Source organism: Bufo bufo, chromosome 9 (assembly GCF_905171765.1).
Source record: "Bufo bufo chromosome 9, aBufBuf1.1, whole genome shotgun sequence".
NCBI lineage: Eukaryota > Metazoa > Chordata > Amphibia > Anura > Bufonidae > Bufo > Bufo bufo.
This window is the reverse complement of record NC_053397.1, coordinates 175,441,007-175,460,350: the sequence shown is the minus strand read 5'-3', so window position 1 is coordinate 175,460,350 and position 19,344 is coordinate 175,441,007. Positions and strand designations below refer to the sequence as shown.

General features: G+C 46.1%; 1 protein-coding gene across 1 annotated transcript in view; it reads right to left on the bottom strand.

The window, feature by feature from the left end:
• The window catches only part of ACAD9 (acyl-CoA dehydrogenase family member 9), a 69,633-nt gene that overhangs the window by 24,945 nt on the left and 25,344 nt on the right, over positions 1-19,344 (bottom strand). Inside the window, exons 3-5 of the mRNA XM_040407492.1 lie at positions 18,302-18,403; positions 15,943-16,049; positions 9,814-9,914 (exon numbers count right to left, since the gene is read on the bottom strand). Coding sequence (XP_040263426.1) covers positions 9,814-9,914; positions 15,943-16,049; positions 18,302-18,403 — 310 coding nt within the window. The remainder of the gene's footprint in view (positions 1-9,813; positions 9,915-15,942; positions 16,050-18,301; positions 18,404-19,344) is intronic.

The window sequence follows — 19,344 nt, the reverse complement described above, 5'->3', positions numbered from 1 at the left end:
GTGGCCCTGGCTTCTGTGACACAATCTTTATAATGTAGGGTGAGCAAATAAGAATGATCGAAGGTAAGTGACCTGATAATAAAGCAGGACATTAGTGGGGAGAGCAGAGTCCTGCAATCCATTAGCATGGTAACGGTCTTTCCTTGGACTCACATCTCTTACAATCAAAAACTTGTATACTGAGCGCCCTAGGCCTAGACTTCTTTTTTGTCCACATTACAAAAAAATCTATGTGAAATTGCTACCTATAGGGAATTCATTGAGTAGCCTGAAAAATCGCTTCCAAATCGCTGAAGCCAAGTGATTATCTGGAGTGATCTAACTGCAGCGATTTCACAGATATTTTATTGGCAAGAGATTTTCATGTAAAAAAAAAAAAAAAAGCTAGATATTGACTTATTCACATCTGCAACGATTTCACGGCAACTTTATCATTCCAGCGATGCTTACTTTGCTGCGATTCTGAAGCTACTCGATGCATTCCCTATAGACTGGGACTTCAAAACAATCTCACAGTAATTTTTTTTTTGTAGTGTTAAAATAAATAAAAATCTAGGTGTAGCCTCAGTCTTAAAGGGTTTCTGTCACCTGAAAAATGAGTATTAAGCTGGCTGACATTGGAGATGTGCTAATGTCAGCGGAACATAACTATATTAGTGCCATCTCACTGCCTGCAGCCGTTATTGAGAAAAACAAACTTTTATATTATGCTAATTAGCCTCTAGGAGTAGGGGGGAGCGTTGCACCTAGAGGCTCCGTTCTCACACCTCTTTTCACGCCCTTCTTCTCTTGATTGACAGGGCCAGGCAGCATTGCTCTCCTCCCGCCAACAGTGTCTGCAGTGTAAATCTCGCACCGTTCAGTATTTGGCGCAGACGCAGTGAGGAAGCCGGCAGCCGCCAAGTGTCCTTCCCTCACTGCGCCTGCGGCGAATACTGAACGGTGCGAGATTTACACTGCAGACATGGCCGGCGGGAGGAGAGCAGCGCTGCCCTGGCCCTGTCAATCAAGAGAGGAAGGGCGTGGAGCATGGACATGTGAGCAGCCTGTGTACGGACCCTGGGCCCTCTTAAATACCTTTTGCAAGTCTCTCAGTGGCCAGTCTCTCCTCTTTTGGGCATGGTGGAACGCTCTGGACGCCGAGAGACCCGCTTCATGCCGGCAGAACCGCAGATAGCGCTGTATTTCTCCCAGCAGCCGCTGCCCGTGCCACACGCTGGCACCACCAAGATGGCGCCGATGGAAGCGACGGGGCCGGACGCGCTGGAACAGCCGCGTCTCTACTTGACCCAAGCTCCTGCTAACCTGCTCTCCGGCTATCCTGTCATTACAAAGGCAAAGGCCACTTTCACCTTCAGACCAACATTACAGGGTCACCCCCTATGGCCACAACAGAAACCTTGCCACTCAGTGCCCCTGAGGCATCTCCAACTTAGCGGGGGACCCTATGATGGAACAGATGTTACCGCAGGATCTGCCAGATACCCCTGCCATCTTTTATTCTCAATCAGTCTCAGAGGCCTCTGATTCGGCGTCCTCAGCCTCCTCTTCGCCTAACAAACGCGCTAAAAGGCCTAAACTACGTGATATTTGGTCACTGCTCAGTACTCTTCCCACTAAAACGGACTTAGAGGCGATGTTATTAAAGCTTGAATCTAAACAAGACAAGGCCATTGCCTCAGTCAAAGCTGATATTAGCGCCATTTCTACCAAACTGACCTCCCAGGAGAGTCTTTCTACCTCTCTGGACTCACATCTGACACAGGTGGAGGCGAGCGTGGCCTCTCAAAAAGCCCTAAACAGACACCTGCTGCTTCAACTTGATGACCAGGAGAATAGAGGGCGCCGTAACATTAAGCTGCGAGGGATCCCTGAAGAGATTCAATCTTCAGAATTGCGTAAAGCAGTGACGACTATCTTTAACACCCTCCTCGACAGGCCGGAAGAGATTGAACTGGACAGGGTCCATCGAGTCACGGGTCCCCGACGTGTAAGTGCCTCCCACCCACTAGACATGCTGTGTCGCGTCCATTTTTTCAGAGAAAAAGAGGACTTGATCCAGAGAGACTGGAGACGAGGCCCGGTACCTTTTGCAAATTCTCAAATCCACATTTTACCAGATGTGTCTAGAAGAACCTTGATGATGAGGCGTATTCTGAAGCCGATCCTCCAAGTTATTACTAAAGCTGGAGCCACGTATCGATGGGGACACCCCTTCCACCTGATTGTCCACAGGAATGGAACCACATTCGCTCTTCTCTCGCCGGACCAGGCGGAGGACTTGTCCCGCTTTTTGGATGTACCTATAGTATCACTACCAAACTGGTGGGACGTCCCGATCCATGCATCTTTTGTCCTGGACTCATCTAGTCTTTAGGGTGTTTGTGACAACCGGACATTGCCTCAAGATGTACCAATGGGGGGGACAGGTCGTTCTCCCCGCTCTGTTCTGGATTAATGAGCCTGTGCTGGGGCTTGAAGGCCTCTACTGTCATAGCCGGTAACTGGCTCTCTCAGAGCCACTGTGTAGGATGATCCAAGTCCTACTATCTCACTCATGTCGTGTGGGCTTATTGTTATTGTTTTTCCCCTAGCTGTTTGGTTCTTGTTTGCCACTCAGATTAATATGACCTGGGCCCAGGGACTGGGACGTATTTTCTGATTGCTCTCACTCTCTCCAACTAGGTCAAGCGAATCTTGGTCGACTCTCTCAGAGCTTTCCAAGAATCGCATAGCGGAGTTTTTCTTTGCAGGCTTTGTTTTACCCTCTCTGGACTAGCCGGTTAGGGTTATATTGTAAAGTCTTCTTTGTTTTGTCTGGTCTTGTCTTGTCTTGTCTTGTCTTGTCTTTCCCCCTCCCTCTTGTTTCCTATGTCTGTTAGTTCGTATTTTTCACTCTCCCCTTTCTTAGCAAATTGAAGCTATGACTACTGTCCAGTTTGCGTCGATCAACGCCAATGGGCTGAATACCCCTGAGAAGCGCTCCTCCATTCTCCGGCTCCTATGGAGCAAGAAGGTACAGGTAGCTTTTATCTAAGAGACCCACTTCCGCAGGGATGCTATGCCGTCGCTTAAATCCCCTAGGTATCTGGATACCTATCATAGTTGTTTTTCGGGGTCAAAGTCGAGGGGAGTAAGCATACTCATTGCCAGATCTGTTCCATGGGAATTCTTAGATGCTCGCACTGACGACAATGGTCGCTTTCTATTCCTCAAGGGGCGTCTAGCAGGGCAGCTGTACACCCTAGCAAACGTATACCTGCCCAACACCAAACAACTCAAGGCCCTAACTGGGATTTTGACTCGCCTGGATGATATTGCGGAGGGCACCCTGTTGGTCGGGAGGGGGGATCTCAATGTGGCACTAGACCCTTTCGTGGATGTCTCTAGAGGGACCTCTCACCTTGCCCATTCATATCTTCGGGATTTCAAAAAGCTTCTCCATACCCATCAGCTAGTAGACATGTGGCGGGTTCTTAACCCTGAGGTCAAAGACTTTACGTTTTATTCAGCAGCGAGGGACACTTATTCCAGACTAGACTATTTTTTACTAAGACACTCGGCGGTGTCCCTCTTAGCTTCATCAGTTATAGACCCGCTGACCTTCTCGGACCACGCAATGCTTCATGTTTCCTTGAATTCCTTCCTCCCTGCTCCGAAATCTTGGCAGTGGCGATTAAATGAATCCTTACTGAAAGATCTGGAGGTAGCTCAGGAGGTACATACGGAGATCTCTCAATACTTTGAAACCAATCAAACTGATGATATGTCACCTATCTCGGTTTGGGCAGCTCACAAATGTGTAATCCGTGGGGAATTCATCAAGCATGGAGCGAGACGTAAGAAAGAAAGGGCAGCTGAAATCTCTCAGCTTTTAGCGGAAATAGTCACCCTTGAACAGGCCCATAAAAAGTCTCACGCAATGGCTGCACGCACTACCCTCTTTTTAGCCAGAAGTAAACTCAAGGAGAAGTTGGATTTACGTACAAAAACCATTCTAGCTAATGGCAGCAGGTACTTCTTTAAGTTTGGAGAGAAAAGTGGCAAATTGCTAGCCAGATTACTCAGAGAGCAAAGAGCAAGAAATTATATTCCCCGTATAGCCACTGCCCGAGGATCACTCCTTAATGACCCAGCCGCTATTGCAGAAGTCTTGCTCAGTATTACCAATCCTTATACAATCTCACAGCCCAACGACACTACTGGGTCTCTGCACTCAGTGATGAACAAGTATCTTGCTGATTCGGGTATGCCAAAGATACCTACAGACTCCCTCCTAGACTTAGACAGGCCGATCTCTACCGAGGAAATAGCAGAGGCTTTAAAAACTATGCAACCCAGTAAGGCCCCGGGTCCTGACGGCCTCCCTGCCTCCTATTACAAGAGATTTTTACCTCTTCTCCAGGCCCCACTAGCTAAAGCACTCAATGTACTCAGCACAGGGCATCCACTCCCTGCAGACATGTCACATGCTCATATCACAGTAATACATAAGGAAGGAAAGGACCCCACCCTCTGCGGCAACTATCGTCCCATTTCACTCTTAAACGTGGACCTTAAATTGTTCGCTAAAATCCTGGCCACACGGCTGGTTCCGCTGCTATCTAATCTCATACACAATGACCAGGTGGGTTTCATTCTGTCGCGTGAGGCGAGAGATAACACCACTAAGGTTCTCAATCTGATTCACCATGCCAGGATCCGAGATGCCCCACTCTGTCTCTTGTCCACGGATGCTGAAAAAGCCTTTGACAGGGTGGGGTGGCCTTGGTTGTTCGCGGTATTGCGCTACGTTGGCATCACCGGTCCTTTGGCGACATGGATCCGAGCTCTATATATAGAGTATCCGTCTGCGGCCACGAAGGTGAATGGTGTGCTCTCTCCGTCTTTTGCAATTCGGAATAGGACCTGCCAGGGGTGCCCCCTCTCCCCACTGATCTTTGTTCTTACTCTGGAACCGCTCCTGAGGGCAATCCAACAGAACCCGAATATATCGGGACTCTCAGTTGAGGGCAAAGAATTTAATATAGCAGCTTATGCGGATGATCTGATGTTCACGCTTACTAACCCCAAGATTATTTTCCGAACTTGATGGCGGAGTTTTACACATTTCACGGCCTCTCTAATCTGAAGATTAACTTTCAGAAATCAGAGGCCTTGAATATTTCTCTACCGGACACGCTTGTGTCCGACTTGGTCGCTTCCTTCCCATTCAAGTGGGCTTCCGGAGCAGTGAAATATCTGGGCACGTTTATCCCCTCGGATCTGAAGGAGGTGTACCACAGGAATTTTATCCCTCTCCGGGACCGGACCAGGGAAGATCTTAAGAGGTGGTCGAAAGGACTACACACATGGTTTGGAAGAAGTGCTATTTTTAAAATGAACATCCTCCCACAAGTGTTATACCTCTTTCAGACCTTCCCTATTAAACTCCCCTCTAGTTTCTTCAACAGGATCCATGGGGACTTATTCAGATTTATCTGGGCCAGGGGTAGCCCGAGACTTACTAGATCTCTTTTACACATCCCGAGGGACAAAGGAGGGCTTGGCTATGAGCTGTGCACTGCGATTGGCCAGCGCTGCAGCAAGGGACACGTCTCATACAAAAAAATCAGTCCAGTACAACAGAGGGAGCGCAGACACCGGAGCCTATACCGGGCGAACGGAGCGGTGCCCAGACATACTAGTAAGTGCAGGGGGACCCCTGGGCGCCGCTCTGCCCACTGATATAGTTAGTTTTTAGTTTGTACACTAGTGAAAGGTACTCTTTAAGTAAATATTACTCAGCCTCCTTGCTCCAAAGGATAGTGGACTGGTGTCGGCGCACACTGTTTAAACAGTGGGTCTCGATCGAATAACTGTGCTTGAGCTATCCTCTGGCCTCCTTGCCCTGGGTGGATATGAAACTCCCTTCCGCTCTTTCTAACCATCCCACAATCTGTCCCACCATTACACAATTTCATAAAGTCAAAGAAAATTCTTTGATCTCACCCTCCCCGTCACCATTGTTCCCCATTTTAGGAAATCCCAGTTTCCCAGCGAGTTGTCGAGGAGGACCGGTTTTGCAATGACGGTTAAATGGTAGGTCCCATGCTCCCTTTTTCAGAACCTCGGGCAGATGGTTTACTTATGACGATATACTGAAAGTGACAGATCCCTGCCCTTTGGGATTCTGGAGATCCAGACAACTGACACATTTTCTATCCTCTATTCCGGCCTCCGCAGGGTTTGACAGGTCTCTTACCTCTTTTGAGAAAGCTTGTGTTGGGTCGGGCGCTTACAGACATTCCCTATCTGAATGTTACCAGTCCTTGGTGGCTCCTCAACAGGTCTACCTGCCCCCATATGTGGCGAAGTGGTCTCAAGACCTGGGAGTAGACTCCCCCCCCCCCCCCCCCCTGATCACTGGTCAAAACTATTCTGCCTGCTCTACAGGTCATCCATGGCGAGTAGGTTCCAGGAGGCGGGATATAAGATAATGTCCAGATGGTACTATGTTCCGGTCAGATTACAGAAAATGTTCCCATCTGCGTCCCCTGTTTGCTTGCGTTGTGACTCCATGGGTTCAATGTTACACATTTTTTGGGAATGCCCAAAAATCTGTCCTTTTTGGCAGTCAATCCATAAAACATTGTCCTCAATTTTCCGGTTTACGGTACCGAATACACCTGGTTTATTTTTATTATTCCTATCGGATCTCCCAATGAGTGTGCTTCGTAAGACCTGTCTGTGCTCCTTGGTGATAGCGGTTTGGTCATGCATCCCTGCGAGGTGGAAGCTCTCCTTGCCTCCGACAATTAGCTGCTGGATCCAAAAGGTGGAGGAGATCCGGAGAATGGAGGAACTTACTTCGCAGCTACGAGCTAAGCATAAAGCTTTCCTTGATGCTTGGGTCCCCTGGTTTTCCTTCCAGGAATCCCAGGAATTTCAGAACCTACTGTCCTGAGAAGCTGAACTTATCAACCTTGTACTCTTTTATGCTCCCCCCCCCCTTCCCCCTGTGTTCATTGTCCGTCAAAGTTTTGTTCTCCTTATATCACTATATGTTTGTTGGAAGCACCTTTCAATATGTTTACAAGTATGTCATTTCATTCCTGGGCATTTTTGTTTCTGAGGCCAGGAGTACGTTTTCATCAATATCTCCCGGCAAGGTTCCTGCTTAGACAAATCAGATCCTTTTTCAACGGGGTTCTTCACCCCATACTACAGTTGCCAGCAGGCTTTATTAAGATGACTGTAAAATGATGACCTCTCATTGTAGTGCATTATCTTTGACGTACTCAATGTATTCTATCTACTTTGCTGATGCACGGTTTGTTATCCGTATATATTTAAATAAAGAATAAAAAAATATTAAAAAAATGAGAAGGGCGTGACATGAGGTGGGAGAACGGAGCCTCTAGGAGCAGGTGCATGGGACCCAGTCATAGCAGGAACCAAAAGCAGCCTGGAACAGGGTAGTGGTAGGACTGCGGGCAAGTCATTTTTTTCATGTTCAGCGGGACAGGTGCAGACAAAAGGGGATGTTGGCACCAACATCATTAAAGGGAATCTGTCACCCCAATTTTGGACCACTCTCTACGGTAATACATAAGTAGTCCTGCAGATAAGGAGTCCAGATCTCTATTATTTTCCTACTGCCCTTAGTTCCCTCGCTGTCAGCGCTCAGAGCTGCACTGAAATACATGGTCAGGACTGCAGTGCATGCGCACAGGAGTCCTCTCCATTATGTTAGCACTGCAGTCCGGACGGTGCATTTCAGTGCAGTTTTGAGAGCTGACAGCGGGGGAACCGGGGTCAATAGGAAAATATAAAATGATGATCTGGACTCCTTATTTTCAGTACTACTCATGTATTACTGTAGATTCCAAAACTGGGGTTACAGATTCCCTTTAACATCTGACTGTTGGACTATCTCAATTTTCAGGGCATTAGCATTTTTGTGTCAGAAAGTAATAGTAAGTGGGATGAAAAAGGAGGGCGCATGCGCAGCTGCCCTCTATTCATTCCTATGTGTGTGCACTGAAAATAGCCGAGTACTGGCTCAGCTATTTCCATCAGCCCCATAGAAGTGAATGGAGCGGTGGCCACGCTTGCGTGGTACGATTCCCATTTGTTTCAATGGAACTGCTGAAAATAGTCGGCGCTCCCTTAGGAATGAATGGAGGGCGGCGTTCTTGCAGGCTCCGTTCTAAAGATACCCTAGCGATATGCCCCCAATGTCTGAGTGTGACAAGTCCTTTCACTTCCTATGGTGTTGACCACAATCTTTTACTTTCATGCACATAGTTGTTTTCTGTGGCTACTTCCAGCGTTCAAACCTGTTTCATTGTTTCCTGCTCTACTGTACCTTCCTACTTACTCTTTTGGCAATTATTTCCAATATCTCTCTTTGCCCCACAATTTCTGGACTGCCCTTCTATATTAATGCCTTCCACACAGAGTTGCCATATGTTCCCTCCATTCTTCTTTTAGATAAGATAACCCCTGGATGTACCCTATAACTACATTATATATAGGGGATGACACCTGGAGGGCTTGGTGTGACAATGTGTTATAAAGGGCATCTGTCAATTCTGGAAAGCCCTATTAAAAAGGGGTTGTCCCACTAATAATATTCTACAGTTTTCAAACCAGCACCTGGATCTGAATACTTTGGTAATTGCATGTAATTAAAACTTTATTACAGCTACCGAGTTATTAAATGAAAGCTATCTGTACAGCGCCACCTGCTGCTTCCTCTTTTTCTAATTTCTTTGACCTGCTCACTGAGATGGAAGCACATGCTCAGTTCTATCCTTCAACTGGCACCCGCTGCAGCAGAAAGGACACTCCCCTTGAGCTTTCAGCTTGATATAAATCTAGCTGAGCAATGAATGTGGAGATCTCTGGATCCATGTGAGGTACAGGGCTGGTTCTAGGTTTGTTAGGGACAGGTTGTCATGTACTAACTAGACTATGTAGGATTCTATTTTTTTACAATAACCATGGGGTAACCCCTTTAGGTTCTATAATACATGTAAAGAACAATTGTTGCTGGCTACAGATCAGTAATTTGTATGTTGATACTCACACCCATTCCCCCACACATCAGCAGTGGAATGCATAGAGAGGCCTTCTCCTGGAGTCCTCTCCATTATGTGTGCATGAGTCCTTTCAATGCATTCCACTGGTGTACATTAAAGGGGTTGTCTCATCATGGACAATGGGGGCATATCGCTAGGATATAGCCCCATTGTCTTATAGGTGTGGGTCCCACCTCTGGGACCCGCACCTATATCGAGAACGGAGCCCTGCAAGTGAAGGAGGGCACTCTGCGCATGCGCAGCCGCCCTCCATTCATTTTCTATGAGGCCGGCGAAAATAGCCGAGAGCTGGCTCGGCTATTTCCGTTGGCCCCATAGAAATGAATGGGAGCGGGGGCCGCGCATGCCAGACGGGAGTCCTCCAGCCAGCAACTTGCGGGGCTCCGTTCTCGATATAGGTGCAGGTCCCAGCAGTGGGACCCGCAACTATAAGACAATGGGGGCATATCCTAGCGAAATTCCCCCATTGTCCATGACGAGACAACCCCTTTAACTACACCTGCTACTAAATTTGGGGGGGGTTCCCATAACATATAGGAAGGCTATAACATATCAGTGGCAAGAAATTTCCTGTACACGCCAGTCCCCTAGCAAATTCTACTACAATTATCCAAATTTACTGCGGATTCCTAGAAATGAAACGGTCCTGTAAATTCTTCCTTATTTTGTAGTCAAACATTCAGGGGGAAAAAAAAAAAATGCAAAAGCCGAGCAAAAGCAACATTACCTTCCAGGCTCTGTGAGGCAAAACGCAGCAATGTGTTCTCCAGATGCCAGTTTAGGCAGATATTTTGCTTTTTGCTCGTCATTACCAGCAATCAGTATTCCCTGAAGAAAAGACAATAAAGCAGAAGTAGGTCTACAAATCTTCACACGGGATAATCTCCCATCCCTCGGCCAATCATAATAAAATCAAATGTCTGTGTTATTAGAGAAGACAAGCGAGAGGAATATCACATTTCCATCAGCCCATCGTCATAACCCAACACATGAATGACAAGGTGAACACAGGCACATCAAAGAAACAGAGAGAAGGACTATTAACTGCCTCCAGGACCGGTCTGAAGGGCGTTGTAGTCATTATCATTTAGGCCTCAGCTATACTTGGAGATTGGTTTTCCCCATTATCAACAATGTAATACACGTAGGACACTGAGATAGTAGTAATGTAGAAAGCCGAAAATTGGTTCCAGTGCAGGCAATCAATTGGATGTGATTTCAATAGCGCAAATAAAGGATGATGGGAATACGGCTTATTAATTCACCACGGAGCAGATATCACACAGGCATGCTGGGCTTCATTTGGGAACAGTAATGCAGAAAGAAAACATTAGAGGAGCTGCCCATGGAAACCAGCATCTCATCAGCAATAAAAATAAAAGGACTCATTATGAGTTAGACTCTGTTCACATCTGTTTGGAGTGTAGGTCAAATTTGACAAGAAGAACAGCACTACATGCGGCATTATTTTCCCATCAAATCATGGGTACCATGGAGGAGCCCAGAAAAACGTCAATGGGATCTGTCAGGAACCAATGCTATTCACTGTCTGATGTATCCAGCACTGCAGAGCAAAACCTTCTCTTGTCAAAATTGAAACCCCTCTTGACTTTAAAGGGGTTGTCTGCTTTTTTTATATTGATGACCTATCCTCAGGATAGGTCATCAATATCAGATCAGTGGGGGCTGACTGCTGGCACTAGGGATCGACCGATATGGATTTTTTTTTTTTAGAGCTGATACTGATAACCTGTGAACGAACTTTCAGGCCGATAGCCGATAACTTATACCAATATTCTGTGCATTTTCATTTTTGGAAGGAAAATAAACAAATTCCTACACGATTCTGCTGTTAAATGAACATAATCACCAAAAAAATTAATGAAAATAACTTACATATGTATGAAGATCCAAACAACTTTATTGTAAGTATATATAAACATATAAACAATACATACATATATAATAAAACAGGCAGCACAAGGCGGGACACACAGATGAGGAGCAGGACCCAAGGAGAGGCCGGGAGATCGATGCACGAAATAACAGGGAAAAAGAATGCTAGCTGAAGAGCATACCTCAAAACCTCATAGCAGCAACGCCCCAAACAAAGTGCAAAGGAGGCGATTGTAGAGATTGAGGTTGAAATAAAAAGGACAAAGTATAAACATACCCTGGATGGTAACCCAACGGAAGAAGCCAGATCTGCTGGCGAAACGGCGTTGGGTCAGGAGTCGGCCGAGAGATCTCTGCACCATCCAGGGTATGTTTATACTTTGTCCTTTTTATTTCAACCTCAATCTCTACAATCGCCTCCTTTGCACTTTGTTTGGGGCGTTGCTGCTATGAGGTTTTGAGGTATGCTCTTCAGCTAGCATTCTTTTTCCCTGTTATTTCGTGCATCGATCTCCCGGCCTCTCCTTGGGTCCTGCTCCTCATCTGTGTGTCCCGCCTTGTGCTGCCCGTTTTATTATATATGTATGTATTGTTTATATGTTTATATATACTTACAATAAAGTTGTTTGGATCTTCATACATATGTAAGTTATTATCATTCATTTTTTTGGTGATTATTATGACTCCTTGGGGGTCCGATGTTTTTGATATTAATCTGTCCGGTTAATATTGGTTGACCACTGTTAAATGAACATGTTTTATCATATAAATCGAATGCAAACACCCTCCCCCCCCCTCACTGACTACCATGGCCTGCTTGCTTATTAGATCTGATATTGATGATCTAGTCTGAAGATAGGTTATCAACATAGGAAACTGGCCAACCCCTTTAACAACCTGCCAACTCTCAGCTATTTTCTGTAACACATTAGGGGAGTGGAACATGGACTGGTTACTATTGACTTTTTTCAGATAGTATAGCTTCATTGCCATTCATCCAGCACACCCCACATTATAAATTGTATATAAGCAGACTATTCAATCAAAGACAGACTGTTACCAGTTTATGCTGCGCTGGACTCCACACAATACACTGAATGTGCTTCTGGGACAGGTAGAATCGGGAGCTCATGAAAGCGAGGACTCTTGTGCTCAGGCAGTGTAAAGACTCCAGTGCTCGGCTCTGTATACTCATTTTATAAAATACCTGGGTAAATTCAATTAAATGACCTGGTCTTTTGTTCAAGGTCTGCGTCATCAATTTATGATGCCCTCAGAAAAGGCAGCATAAAACTAGCGACAGGTTCCCTTTAATTAAAATTTACATTCGGTCAACTTGAATTCTATTGGTGATTTTGCCGGGGCTGAAGTTCACCTTGGTCGCCTAAGCAACCATGACACTCTGAAGAGAGTGCTCAGTGTCAGGCAGCAGGGTGAGGACTGCTTTAAACACTCATGCCTCCGAATTGGAGCAGCTATAGACATGGGTCAGAAATGATAGCAGGTGAAAGTGAAAGCAGATTTCCCCTGCTTTCTTTCCCAACTCAATTTTAACCAGCTATATCTCCTGATAAGTAAGTGGAGATAAAGCTATGGTTCTAATCCTGTTTTAAAGCTTAGACTGTCAGCTTCCAAACAAGACCATGTCTATACTTGGTCCCAATACAGAGATATGATTGGTTAAAGCATCCCTCCACTTCAACTGTCTGTGACCTAAGCCAGCTGGAAAGCTATTAATGCAAACCTCCCCTGAGAGTGTCCTCATATTCTAGGCACTTATGGGGTACACTGGGTGGCTCTCTATTAGAATGTTTTTTTTTGTTTTTTTCTCCTCTATTACTTTTACAAGCATGACTTACATGTTATTACCTCGTGCTTTCTTGAAAGAACTTAAAGGGATTCTGTCACCTCGTTTTAGTTTACAGAGATCGCCGCTAGCATGTCCGCAATATACCTGTCCTATAGGGCTGTGTGCTTTTATTGCGTTTAAAAATGATTTTATAGCTATGTAAATGACCCTGGTAAGGTACCCAAGGGGCTGTACTAACCTTCTTGGAGCCCAGCCACACCCCCCTGTGAAGGAGCCCAGCGCCACCTGCATCCTCCGACTCTCCTCCTTGCTCACAGTTAGATCGCTGTAATCTCGCAATGTGCGAGCTCGCGCATGCGCAGTTCCTGATGCCAGCACAGGGAAGGAACACTATACCGACACTGCGCATGCGCGAGCTCTCGCATCGCGAGATTACGGCAATCTAACTGTGAGCTAGTAGGAGATTCGGAGGACGCAGGCGGTGCTGGGCTCCTTCACAGGGGGGCGTGGCTGGGCATCAAGAAGGTTAGTACAGCCCCTTGGGCACCTTATCAGGGTCATTTACATATCTATAAAATCATTTTTTAAACACAAGAACACAGCCCTATAGGACAGGTATATTGCGGACATGCTAGCAGCGATCTAGCCGTGCATGTCCGCATCTCTATGACCTAAAACGAGGTAACAGAATCCCTTTAATCACCTTTGACCTGTGACCCAGGGAGCAAAGGGTAGCACTATGTGATATATATATATATATATATACACATACACACACACACACACACACAGATGCAGTTGAATTAACAGTAATAACGCATTAACTAGATGTGAGAACTCCAAGTGTGACTGTTAACTCTGCTTAGTGGCGTCGCTAGGGGGGGCGAGGGGGGGCAATCCCCCCCCTATGTTGTCCTTTGCCCCCCCGGTTGCCCCCCCGCTGATTCCCCCAGGTGAATACTAATGAGCGCTTCCATTATGGAAGCGCTCATTAGAACCGAGAGACCAGGAAGTGGTGAACGCTCTGTACTCACCACTTCCTGGTCCTCGGCTGTCGGCTGTGCAGGGCTGCGCACAGCGTGAGGGCGCTCTGTGACCTCACGCTGTGCGCGCCAGTTCAGAGCACAGAGTCGACTGAGGAGAGGCAGGCGGCGTCCAGGAGCAGGAGAGGTAAGTGATTTTTTATTTTATAAAAAAATGTGGCTGCTGGGGGCATAAGGGGGCTAATAGAGAGGCATATGGGGGCTAATGGTGAGGCATATGGGGGCTAATGGTGAGGCATATGGGGGCTAATGGTGAGGCATATGGGGGCTAATGGTGAGGCATATGGGGGCTAATGATGAGGCATATGGGGGCTAATGATGAGGCATATGGGGGATAATGATGAGAGGCATATGGGGGCTAATGATGAGAGGCATATGGGGGCTAATGATGAGAGGCATATGGGGGCTAATGATGAGAGGCATATGGGGGCTAATGATGAGAGGCATATGGGGGCTAATGATGAGAGGCATATGGGGGCTAATGATGAGAGGCATATGGGGGCTAATGATGAGAGGCATATGGGGGCTAATGATGAGAGGCATATGGGGGCTAATGATGAGAGGCATATGGGGGCTAATGATGAGAGGCATATGGGGGCTAATGATGAGAGGCATATGGGGGCTAATGATGAGAGGCAGCATATGGGGGCTAATGATGAGAGGCAGCATATGGGGGCTAATGATGAGAGGCAGCATATGGGGGCTAATGATGAGAGGCAGCATATGGGGGCTAATGAGAGGCATAATAACAGTGTCATCCACAGATGCCCCCATAACAGTGTGTCTTCCACAGATCCACCATAACAGTGCGCCTGCGCACTGACGAGAGACAGAAAGAAGGGGAAAGAATCCGCGGAAGCAAGCAGAGGACGGCTCAGCAGACGACTGAACAGCTTCTTTTGTAAGTAAATAGTTTTATTATAAATGTATCCCTGCATACCGCAATTCTCTGGTATTTTGTAATCTTATTTATATATACTTATTTTGTTTTTGCCCCCCCATTTTTGACTGTGGTATCTTTGTGCCCCCCCTATATATTATTCCTAGAGTCGCCACTGACTCTGCTATATCCGTACATATCTGTGCACGTTTACTTTTTTCTTTTTCTTTTTTAACTGTTGTGGAAGGTCCCTTCATCAGGCCGTACACCTCATTAAACCACAGAGAATGTTGAATAAGTAGAAATGTATTTATTTTTTTCGGATTTTCTAAACCTGTGGTGTGTCTTATAGTTGGAACAATACGGTATATTTCTCATATTAAAAGGGCTGAATTTGGAGGCTGGGAATTAAAGATGTGACGTTACATTTGGAATTACAATTCCACTGAATAAATTTCTAGAACAAAAGTGCTACTAAAATCAGATGTAACAGAGCGATATGGTTCTGACATTAGTACCAATTGCTTGGTATCCCTGGTGCCACTAATGCAAAACAGTATCTTCAGCTGCCAACAGCTGTAAAGCCACAACCAGGAGCCTGAGAGGACATGTAACTGCTGAGTCACTGGTTTCTTATTTTACCATAAAGAAGACCTGTCACCACTCCTGACATTCCTGTGTTAATAGCTTCATGCATTCCCCGTGTAATAACAATTCTGGAGCCTCTATTCTTATGGCTCTATGTTGTGTCATTCCTTTCTTATTTATACTAGAAGTTATGAATGAATTGCTAGCAGTCCGCAGTAAGGGTACAGAGGGGTGGTAACCAGTTGGGGGTGTGTACCTGCACAGATTCATTCTATCCAATCAGTGGTGCCATTTTCAGACTGTGCAGGTACACCCCCCCCCCAACTGGTTACCTGCCCTCTGTACCCTTACTGCAGACTGCTAGCAATTCATTCATAACTTCTAGTAGAAATAAGAAAGGAATGGCACAACATAGAGCCATAAGAATAGAGGCTCCAGAATTGTTAGTACGTGGGGAATGCATGGCGCTATTAAACCAGGCATGTTAGGAGCGGTGAAAGGTCCTCTTTAAATGCACAAATCACTAGGCAAGTTACAATCAAAATCAAATAAACCTATGTCTTAGTGCCGTCTCTCCAGGGCACCAGACAAGATGCCAGTTAGGTCCACTGAGGTCATAGCATTTCATTTATATCGTACCTTTAGCCCTATGGCTTGGTGAGCGGCCAGAGTTACAGCTATTGAACCGTCCAGCGACGTGATCTCTCCTAGTCGAGCATACATTGTGTTTGATAACCCTAGGCCTCCTGCATGACATAACACATACACAAGGTGTCATGACACACTTGAAATAGTTTTTATACATTTGTTAAAGTTAAAAGTGTATATAATATAATATATATATATTAGGGCTGCACGATAAATCGAAAAAATAATCGAATCGCAATAATTGGCAAATGCGATATGGCCGACCCGAAAATGCTGCGATTATATATGAAGGGGCTCCGCGCACATAACTGGCTTTGCGTGTAAAGTATTTTACTAGTGTGTGAAACAATCTCTCTCCTATTGATAACAGGTCCAGCCTCTGTACTCACTGTCACGATGAATGCACTGCAGCTAACGGCAGCGAGCTGGCCGGCCGGCGCGTGACTGACGTCACTTAGTAACGCTCCTGCTTCCTGAAGTGGGAGGAGCGTTACTAAGTGACGTCAGTCACGCGCCGGCCAGCTCGCTGCCGCTCGCTGCAGTGCATTCATGGTGACAGTGAGTACAGAGGCGGCCATGTAATCAATAGGAGAGAGATTGTTTCACACACTAGTAAAATACTTTACACACAAAGCCAGTTATGTGCGCAGTTTAGGACACATGAGGGGACACATAGGGCCATGAGGGGGACCAGCATAAGATGCTATGTGTCATAGCACAGATCTCCCACATAACGGCGTCCTCCACAGATCCCCCACATAACGGCGTCCTCCACAGATCCCCCACATAACGGCGTCCTCCACAGATCCCCCACATAACGGCGTCCTCCACATAACGGCGTCCTCCACAGATCCCCCACATAACGGCGTCCTCCACAGATCCCCCACATAACGGCGTCCTCCACAGATCCCCCACATAACGGCGTCCTCCACAGATCCCCCACATAACGGCGTCCTCCACAGATCCCCCACATAACGGCGTCCTCCACAGATCCCCCACATAACGGCGTCCTCCACAGATCCCCCACATAACGGCGTCCTCCACAGATCCCCCACATAACAGCGTCCTCCACAGATCCCCCACATAACAGCGTCCTCCACAGATCCCCCACATAACAGCGTCCTCCACAGATCCCCCACATAACAGCGTCCTCCACAGATCCCCCACATAACAGCGTCCTCCACAGATCCCCCACATAACAGCGTCCTCCACAGATCCCCCACATAACAGCGTCCTCCACAGATCCCCCACATAACAGCGTCCTCCACAGATCCCCCACATAACAGCGTCCTCCACAGATCCCCCACATAACAGCGTCCTCCACAGATCCCCCATAACTATGTCATACCCAGCCGCGTCAGCGGCTTATATGGGAAAATCCAAGCAAATAGACCTCTAGCACAATTCCCTTAAAATATCGGATCGCACATCGTTATCGCAATTTTTAGGGCCCTAATCGCAATCGCACAAAATTCCCATATCGTGCAGCCTTTATATATATATATATATATATATATATATATATTTATTTAGTGGCAAGTTGCATTTCAATGTTTAGAACAGGTATGGCCAACCTGCGGCTCTCCAGCTGTTGAAAAACTACAACTCCCAGCATGCCCAGACGGCCTACAGCTATCAGCTTACACACAGCTGGAAAGCCACAGGTTGGCCATCCCTGGTTTAAAAAGGAATATGAAGAAGAAAAGTTATAAAATGGGAAGATATATTTACTAGAATCTCCTGAACTGAAGAGGGAGGAGTGGAAGGGGAGATGAAGCTGGAAGACATGGATGCAGGTGAAAGACATCTAAATGGTCCACACTAGGAAGAGTCTACCCACACAGCCCAGTTATAGAAAGAAACCTGGCATTTACAGAAATATTAGAAACTGATAATATCCTAAAGGAGATGTAAAGAGGTTAGACTCCCAAATTAAGAATACACTTTACCTAATACATATCTACTCCTGCCTAAGAAGTGATTGGAATATTTTGTGATGAGAGGTTTCCTTCATAAGTCCACAAGAGATACACTGCACTAAATGATAAAATGAGCCATCATTTCAGATGAAAAAAATAAATTAAAAACCTAAAATTAAATAAAAACTGGAGGATCTGGTAACAGATCTTTGAAATGCATGAGCAAATCTTACAGTAAGGTGATGACAGGTGTGTACTGGGGCATGCTGTTCTATACTCCAGTGAGGAGATAAATTACATTACGTCCCGAGACAAACCTCTAATTTGCATATACATCATCCGAATAAATGTTCATAACCAGGACTGTAACATGGGGAAAGAAGAAATTATGAGAGGAGCTGCATATAGACCCAAGTGAATCCTCTACTTACCATACTCCTCAGGAATCTGCATGCCAAACAGCCCAAGGTCCTTCAATCCTTTCAGTGTTTCAGGAGGTATTTTGGCATTTTGATCAATCGCTTTAGAATCAACTGCAAAATACAAAATATAACATTAACTGAAAACGTTGAAAGAAAAAAAATCCTACAAAATCCTCTAGACCACATTTAAGCACGTGAGAGGCACAGAAGTTATTAAATGAGTACATTTATTTTAAACATTTATGATGTCCCACTGCCCGTCCACCTCTCCACTGTATTCTGTCACAGTGGCCATAATTATTATTGCTCAAACTGCTTTTTTTAAACAATTAACAAAAGGAAATGTTAGATGTAAAAGTAGGATTTTTGTCTTGCCTGTAAAATCCTTTTCTCGCTGAGTTCATTGGGGGAGACACTAGTAGGCAACACTAACAAAAGTGTTCGCTCCTCCTCTCAGCTATACCCCTCCTGCAGACACTGAGCTAATCAGTTTGTACGAAAGCAGTAGGACAAGCCAACAGAAAACAATAAAAAGTAAGAAAGGCAAAGATGGGTAAGAATCGAGAACCGGAGGGACCCATCAAGGAGAGCCAGCAATGTACTTACGGGGTGGGAGCTGTGTCCCCCAATGAACTCAGCGAGAAAAGGATTTTACAGTTAAGACAAAAATCCTACTTTCTCGCTCGTATCATTGGGGGACACAGAAGACCATGGGACGTTAAAGAGCAGTACCATGCGGAGGGAACAAGGCCCCACATAGAATTGCAGGAGGAGGACACATCCGGACCCCTGAAAAAGGACAGGGAGAGCCATGCCCAGGAAGGCCAGCCAGAGAGTGGCTGAACACCCAGATGCCCCGGCTGGGCAGAAGAACAGCTCCGGGGACATAAGCCACGGCTTAGGAGAATTCAGAAGAAGTGGAGAGCAGACCGAATATCCACAAGATGGACAAGAATGAAAACAAGTCAGGCTCCAGAGCAAACGGAGAAACTACGGAATATACCGGAGAGAGAAAACATAGCCTGGGCCCAGAAGACTTCTAAGGAAGGTGA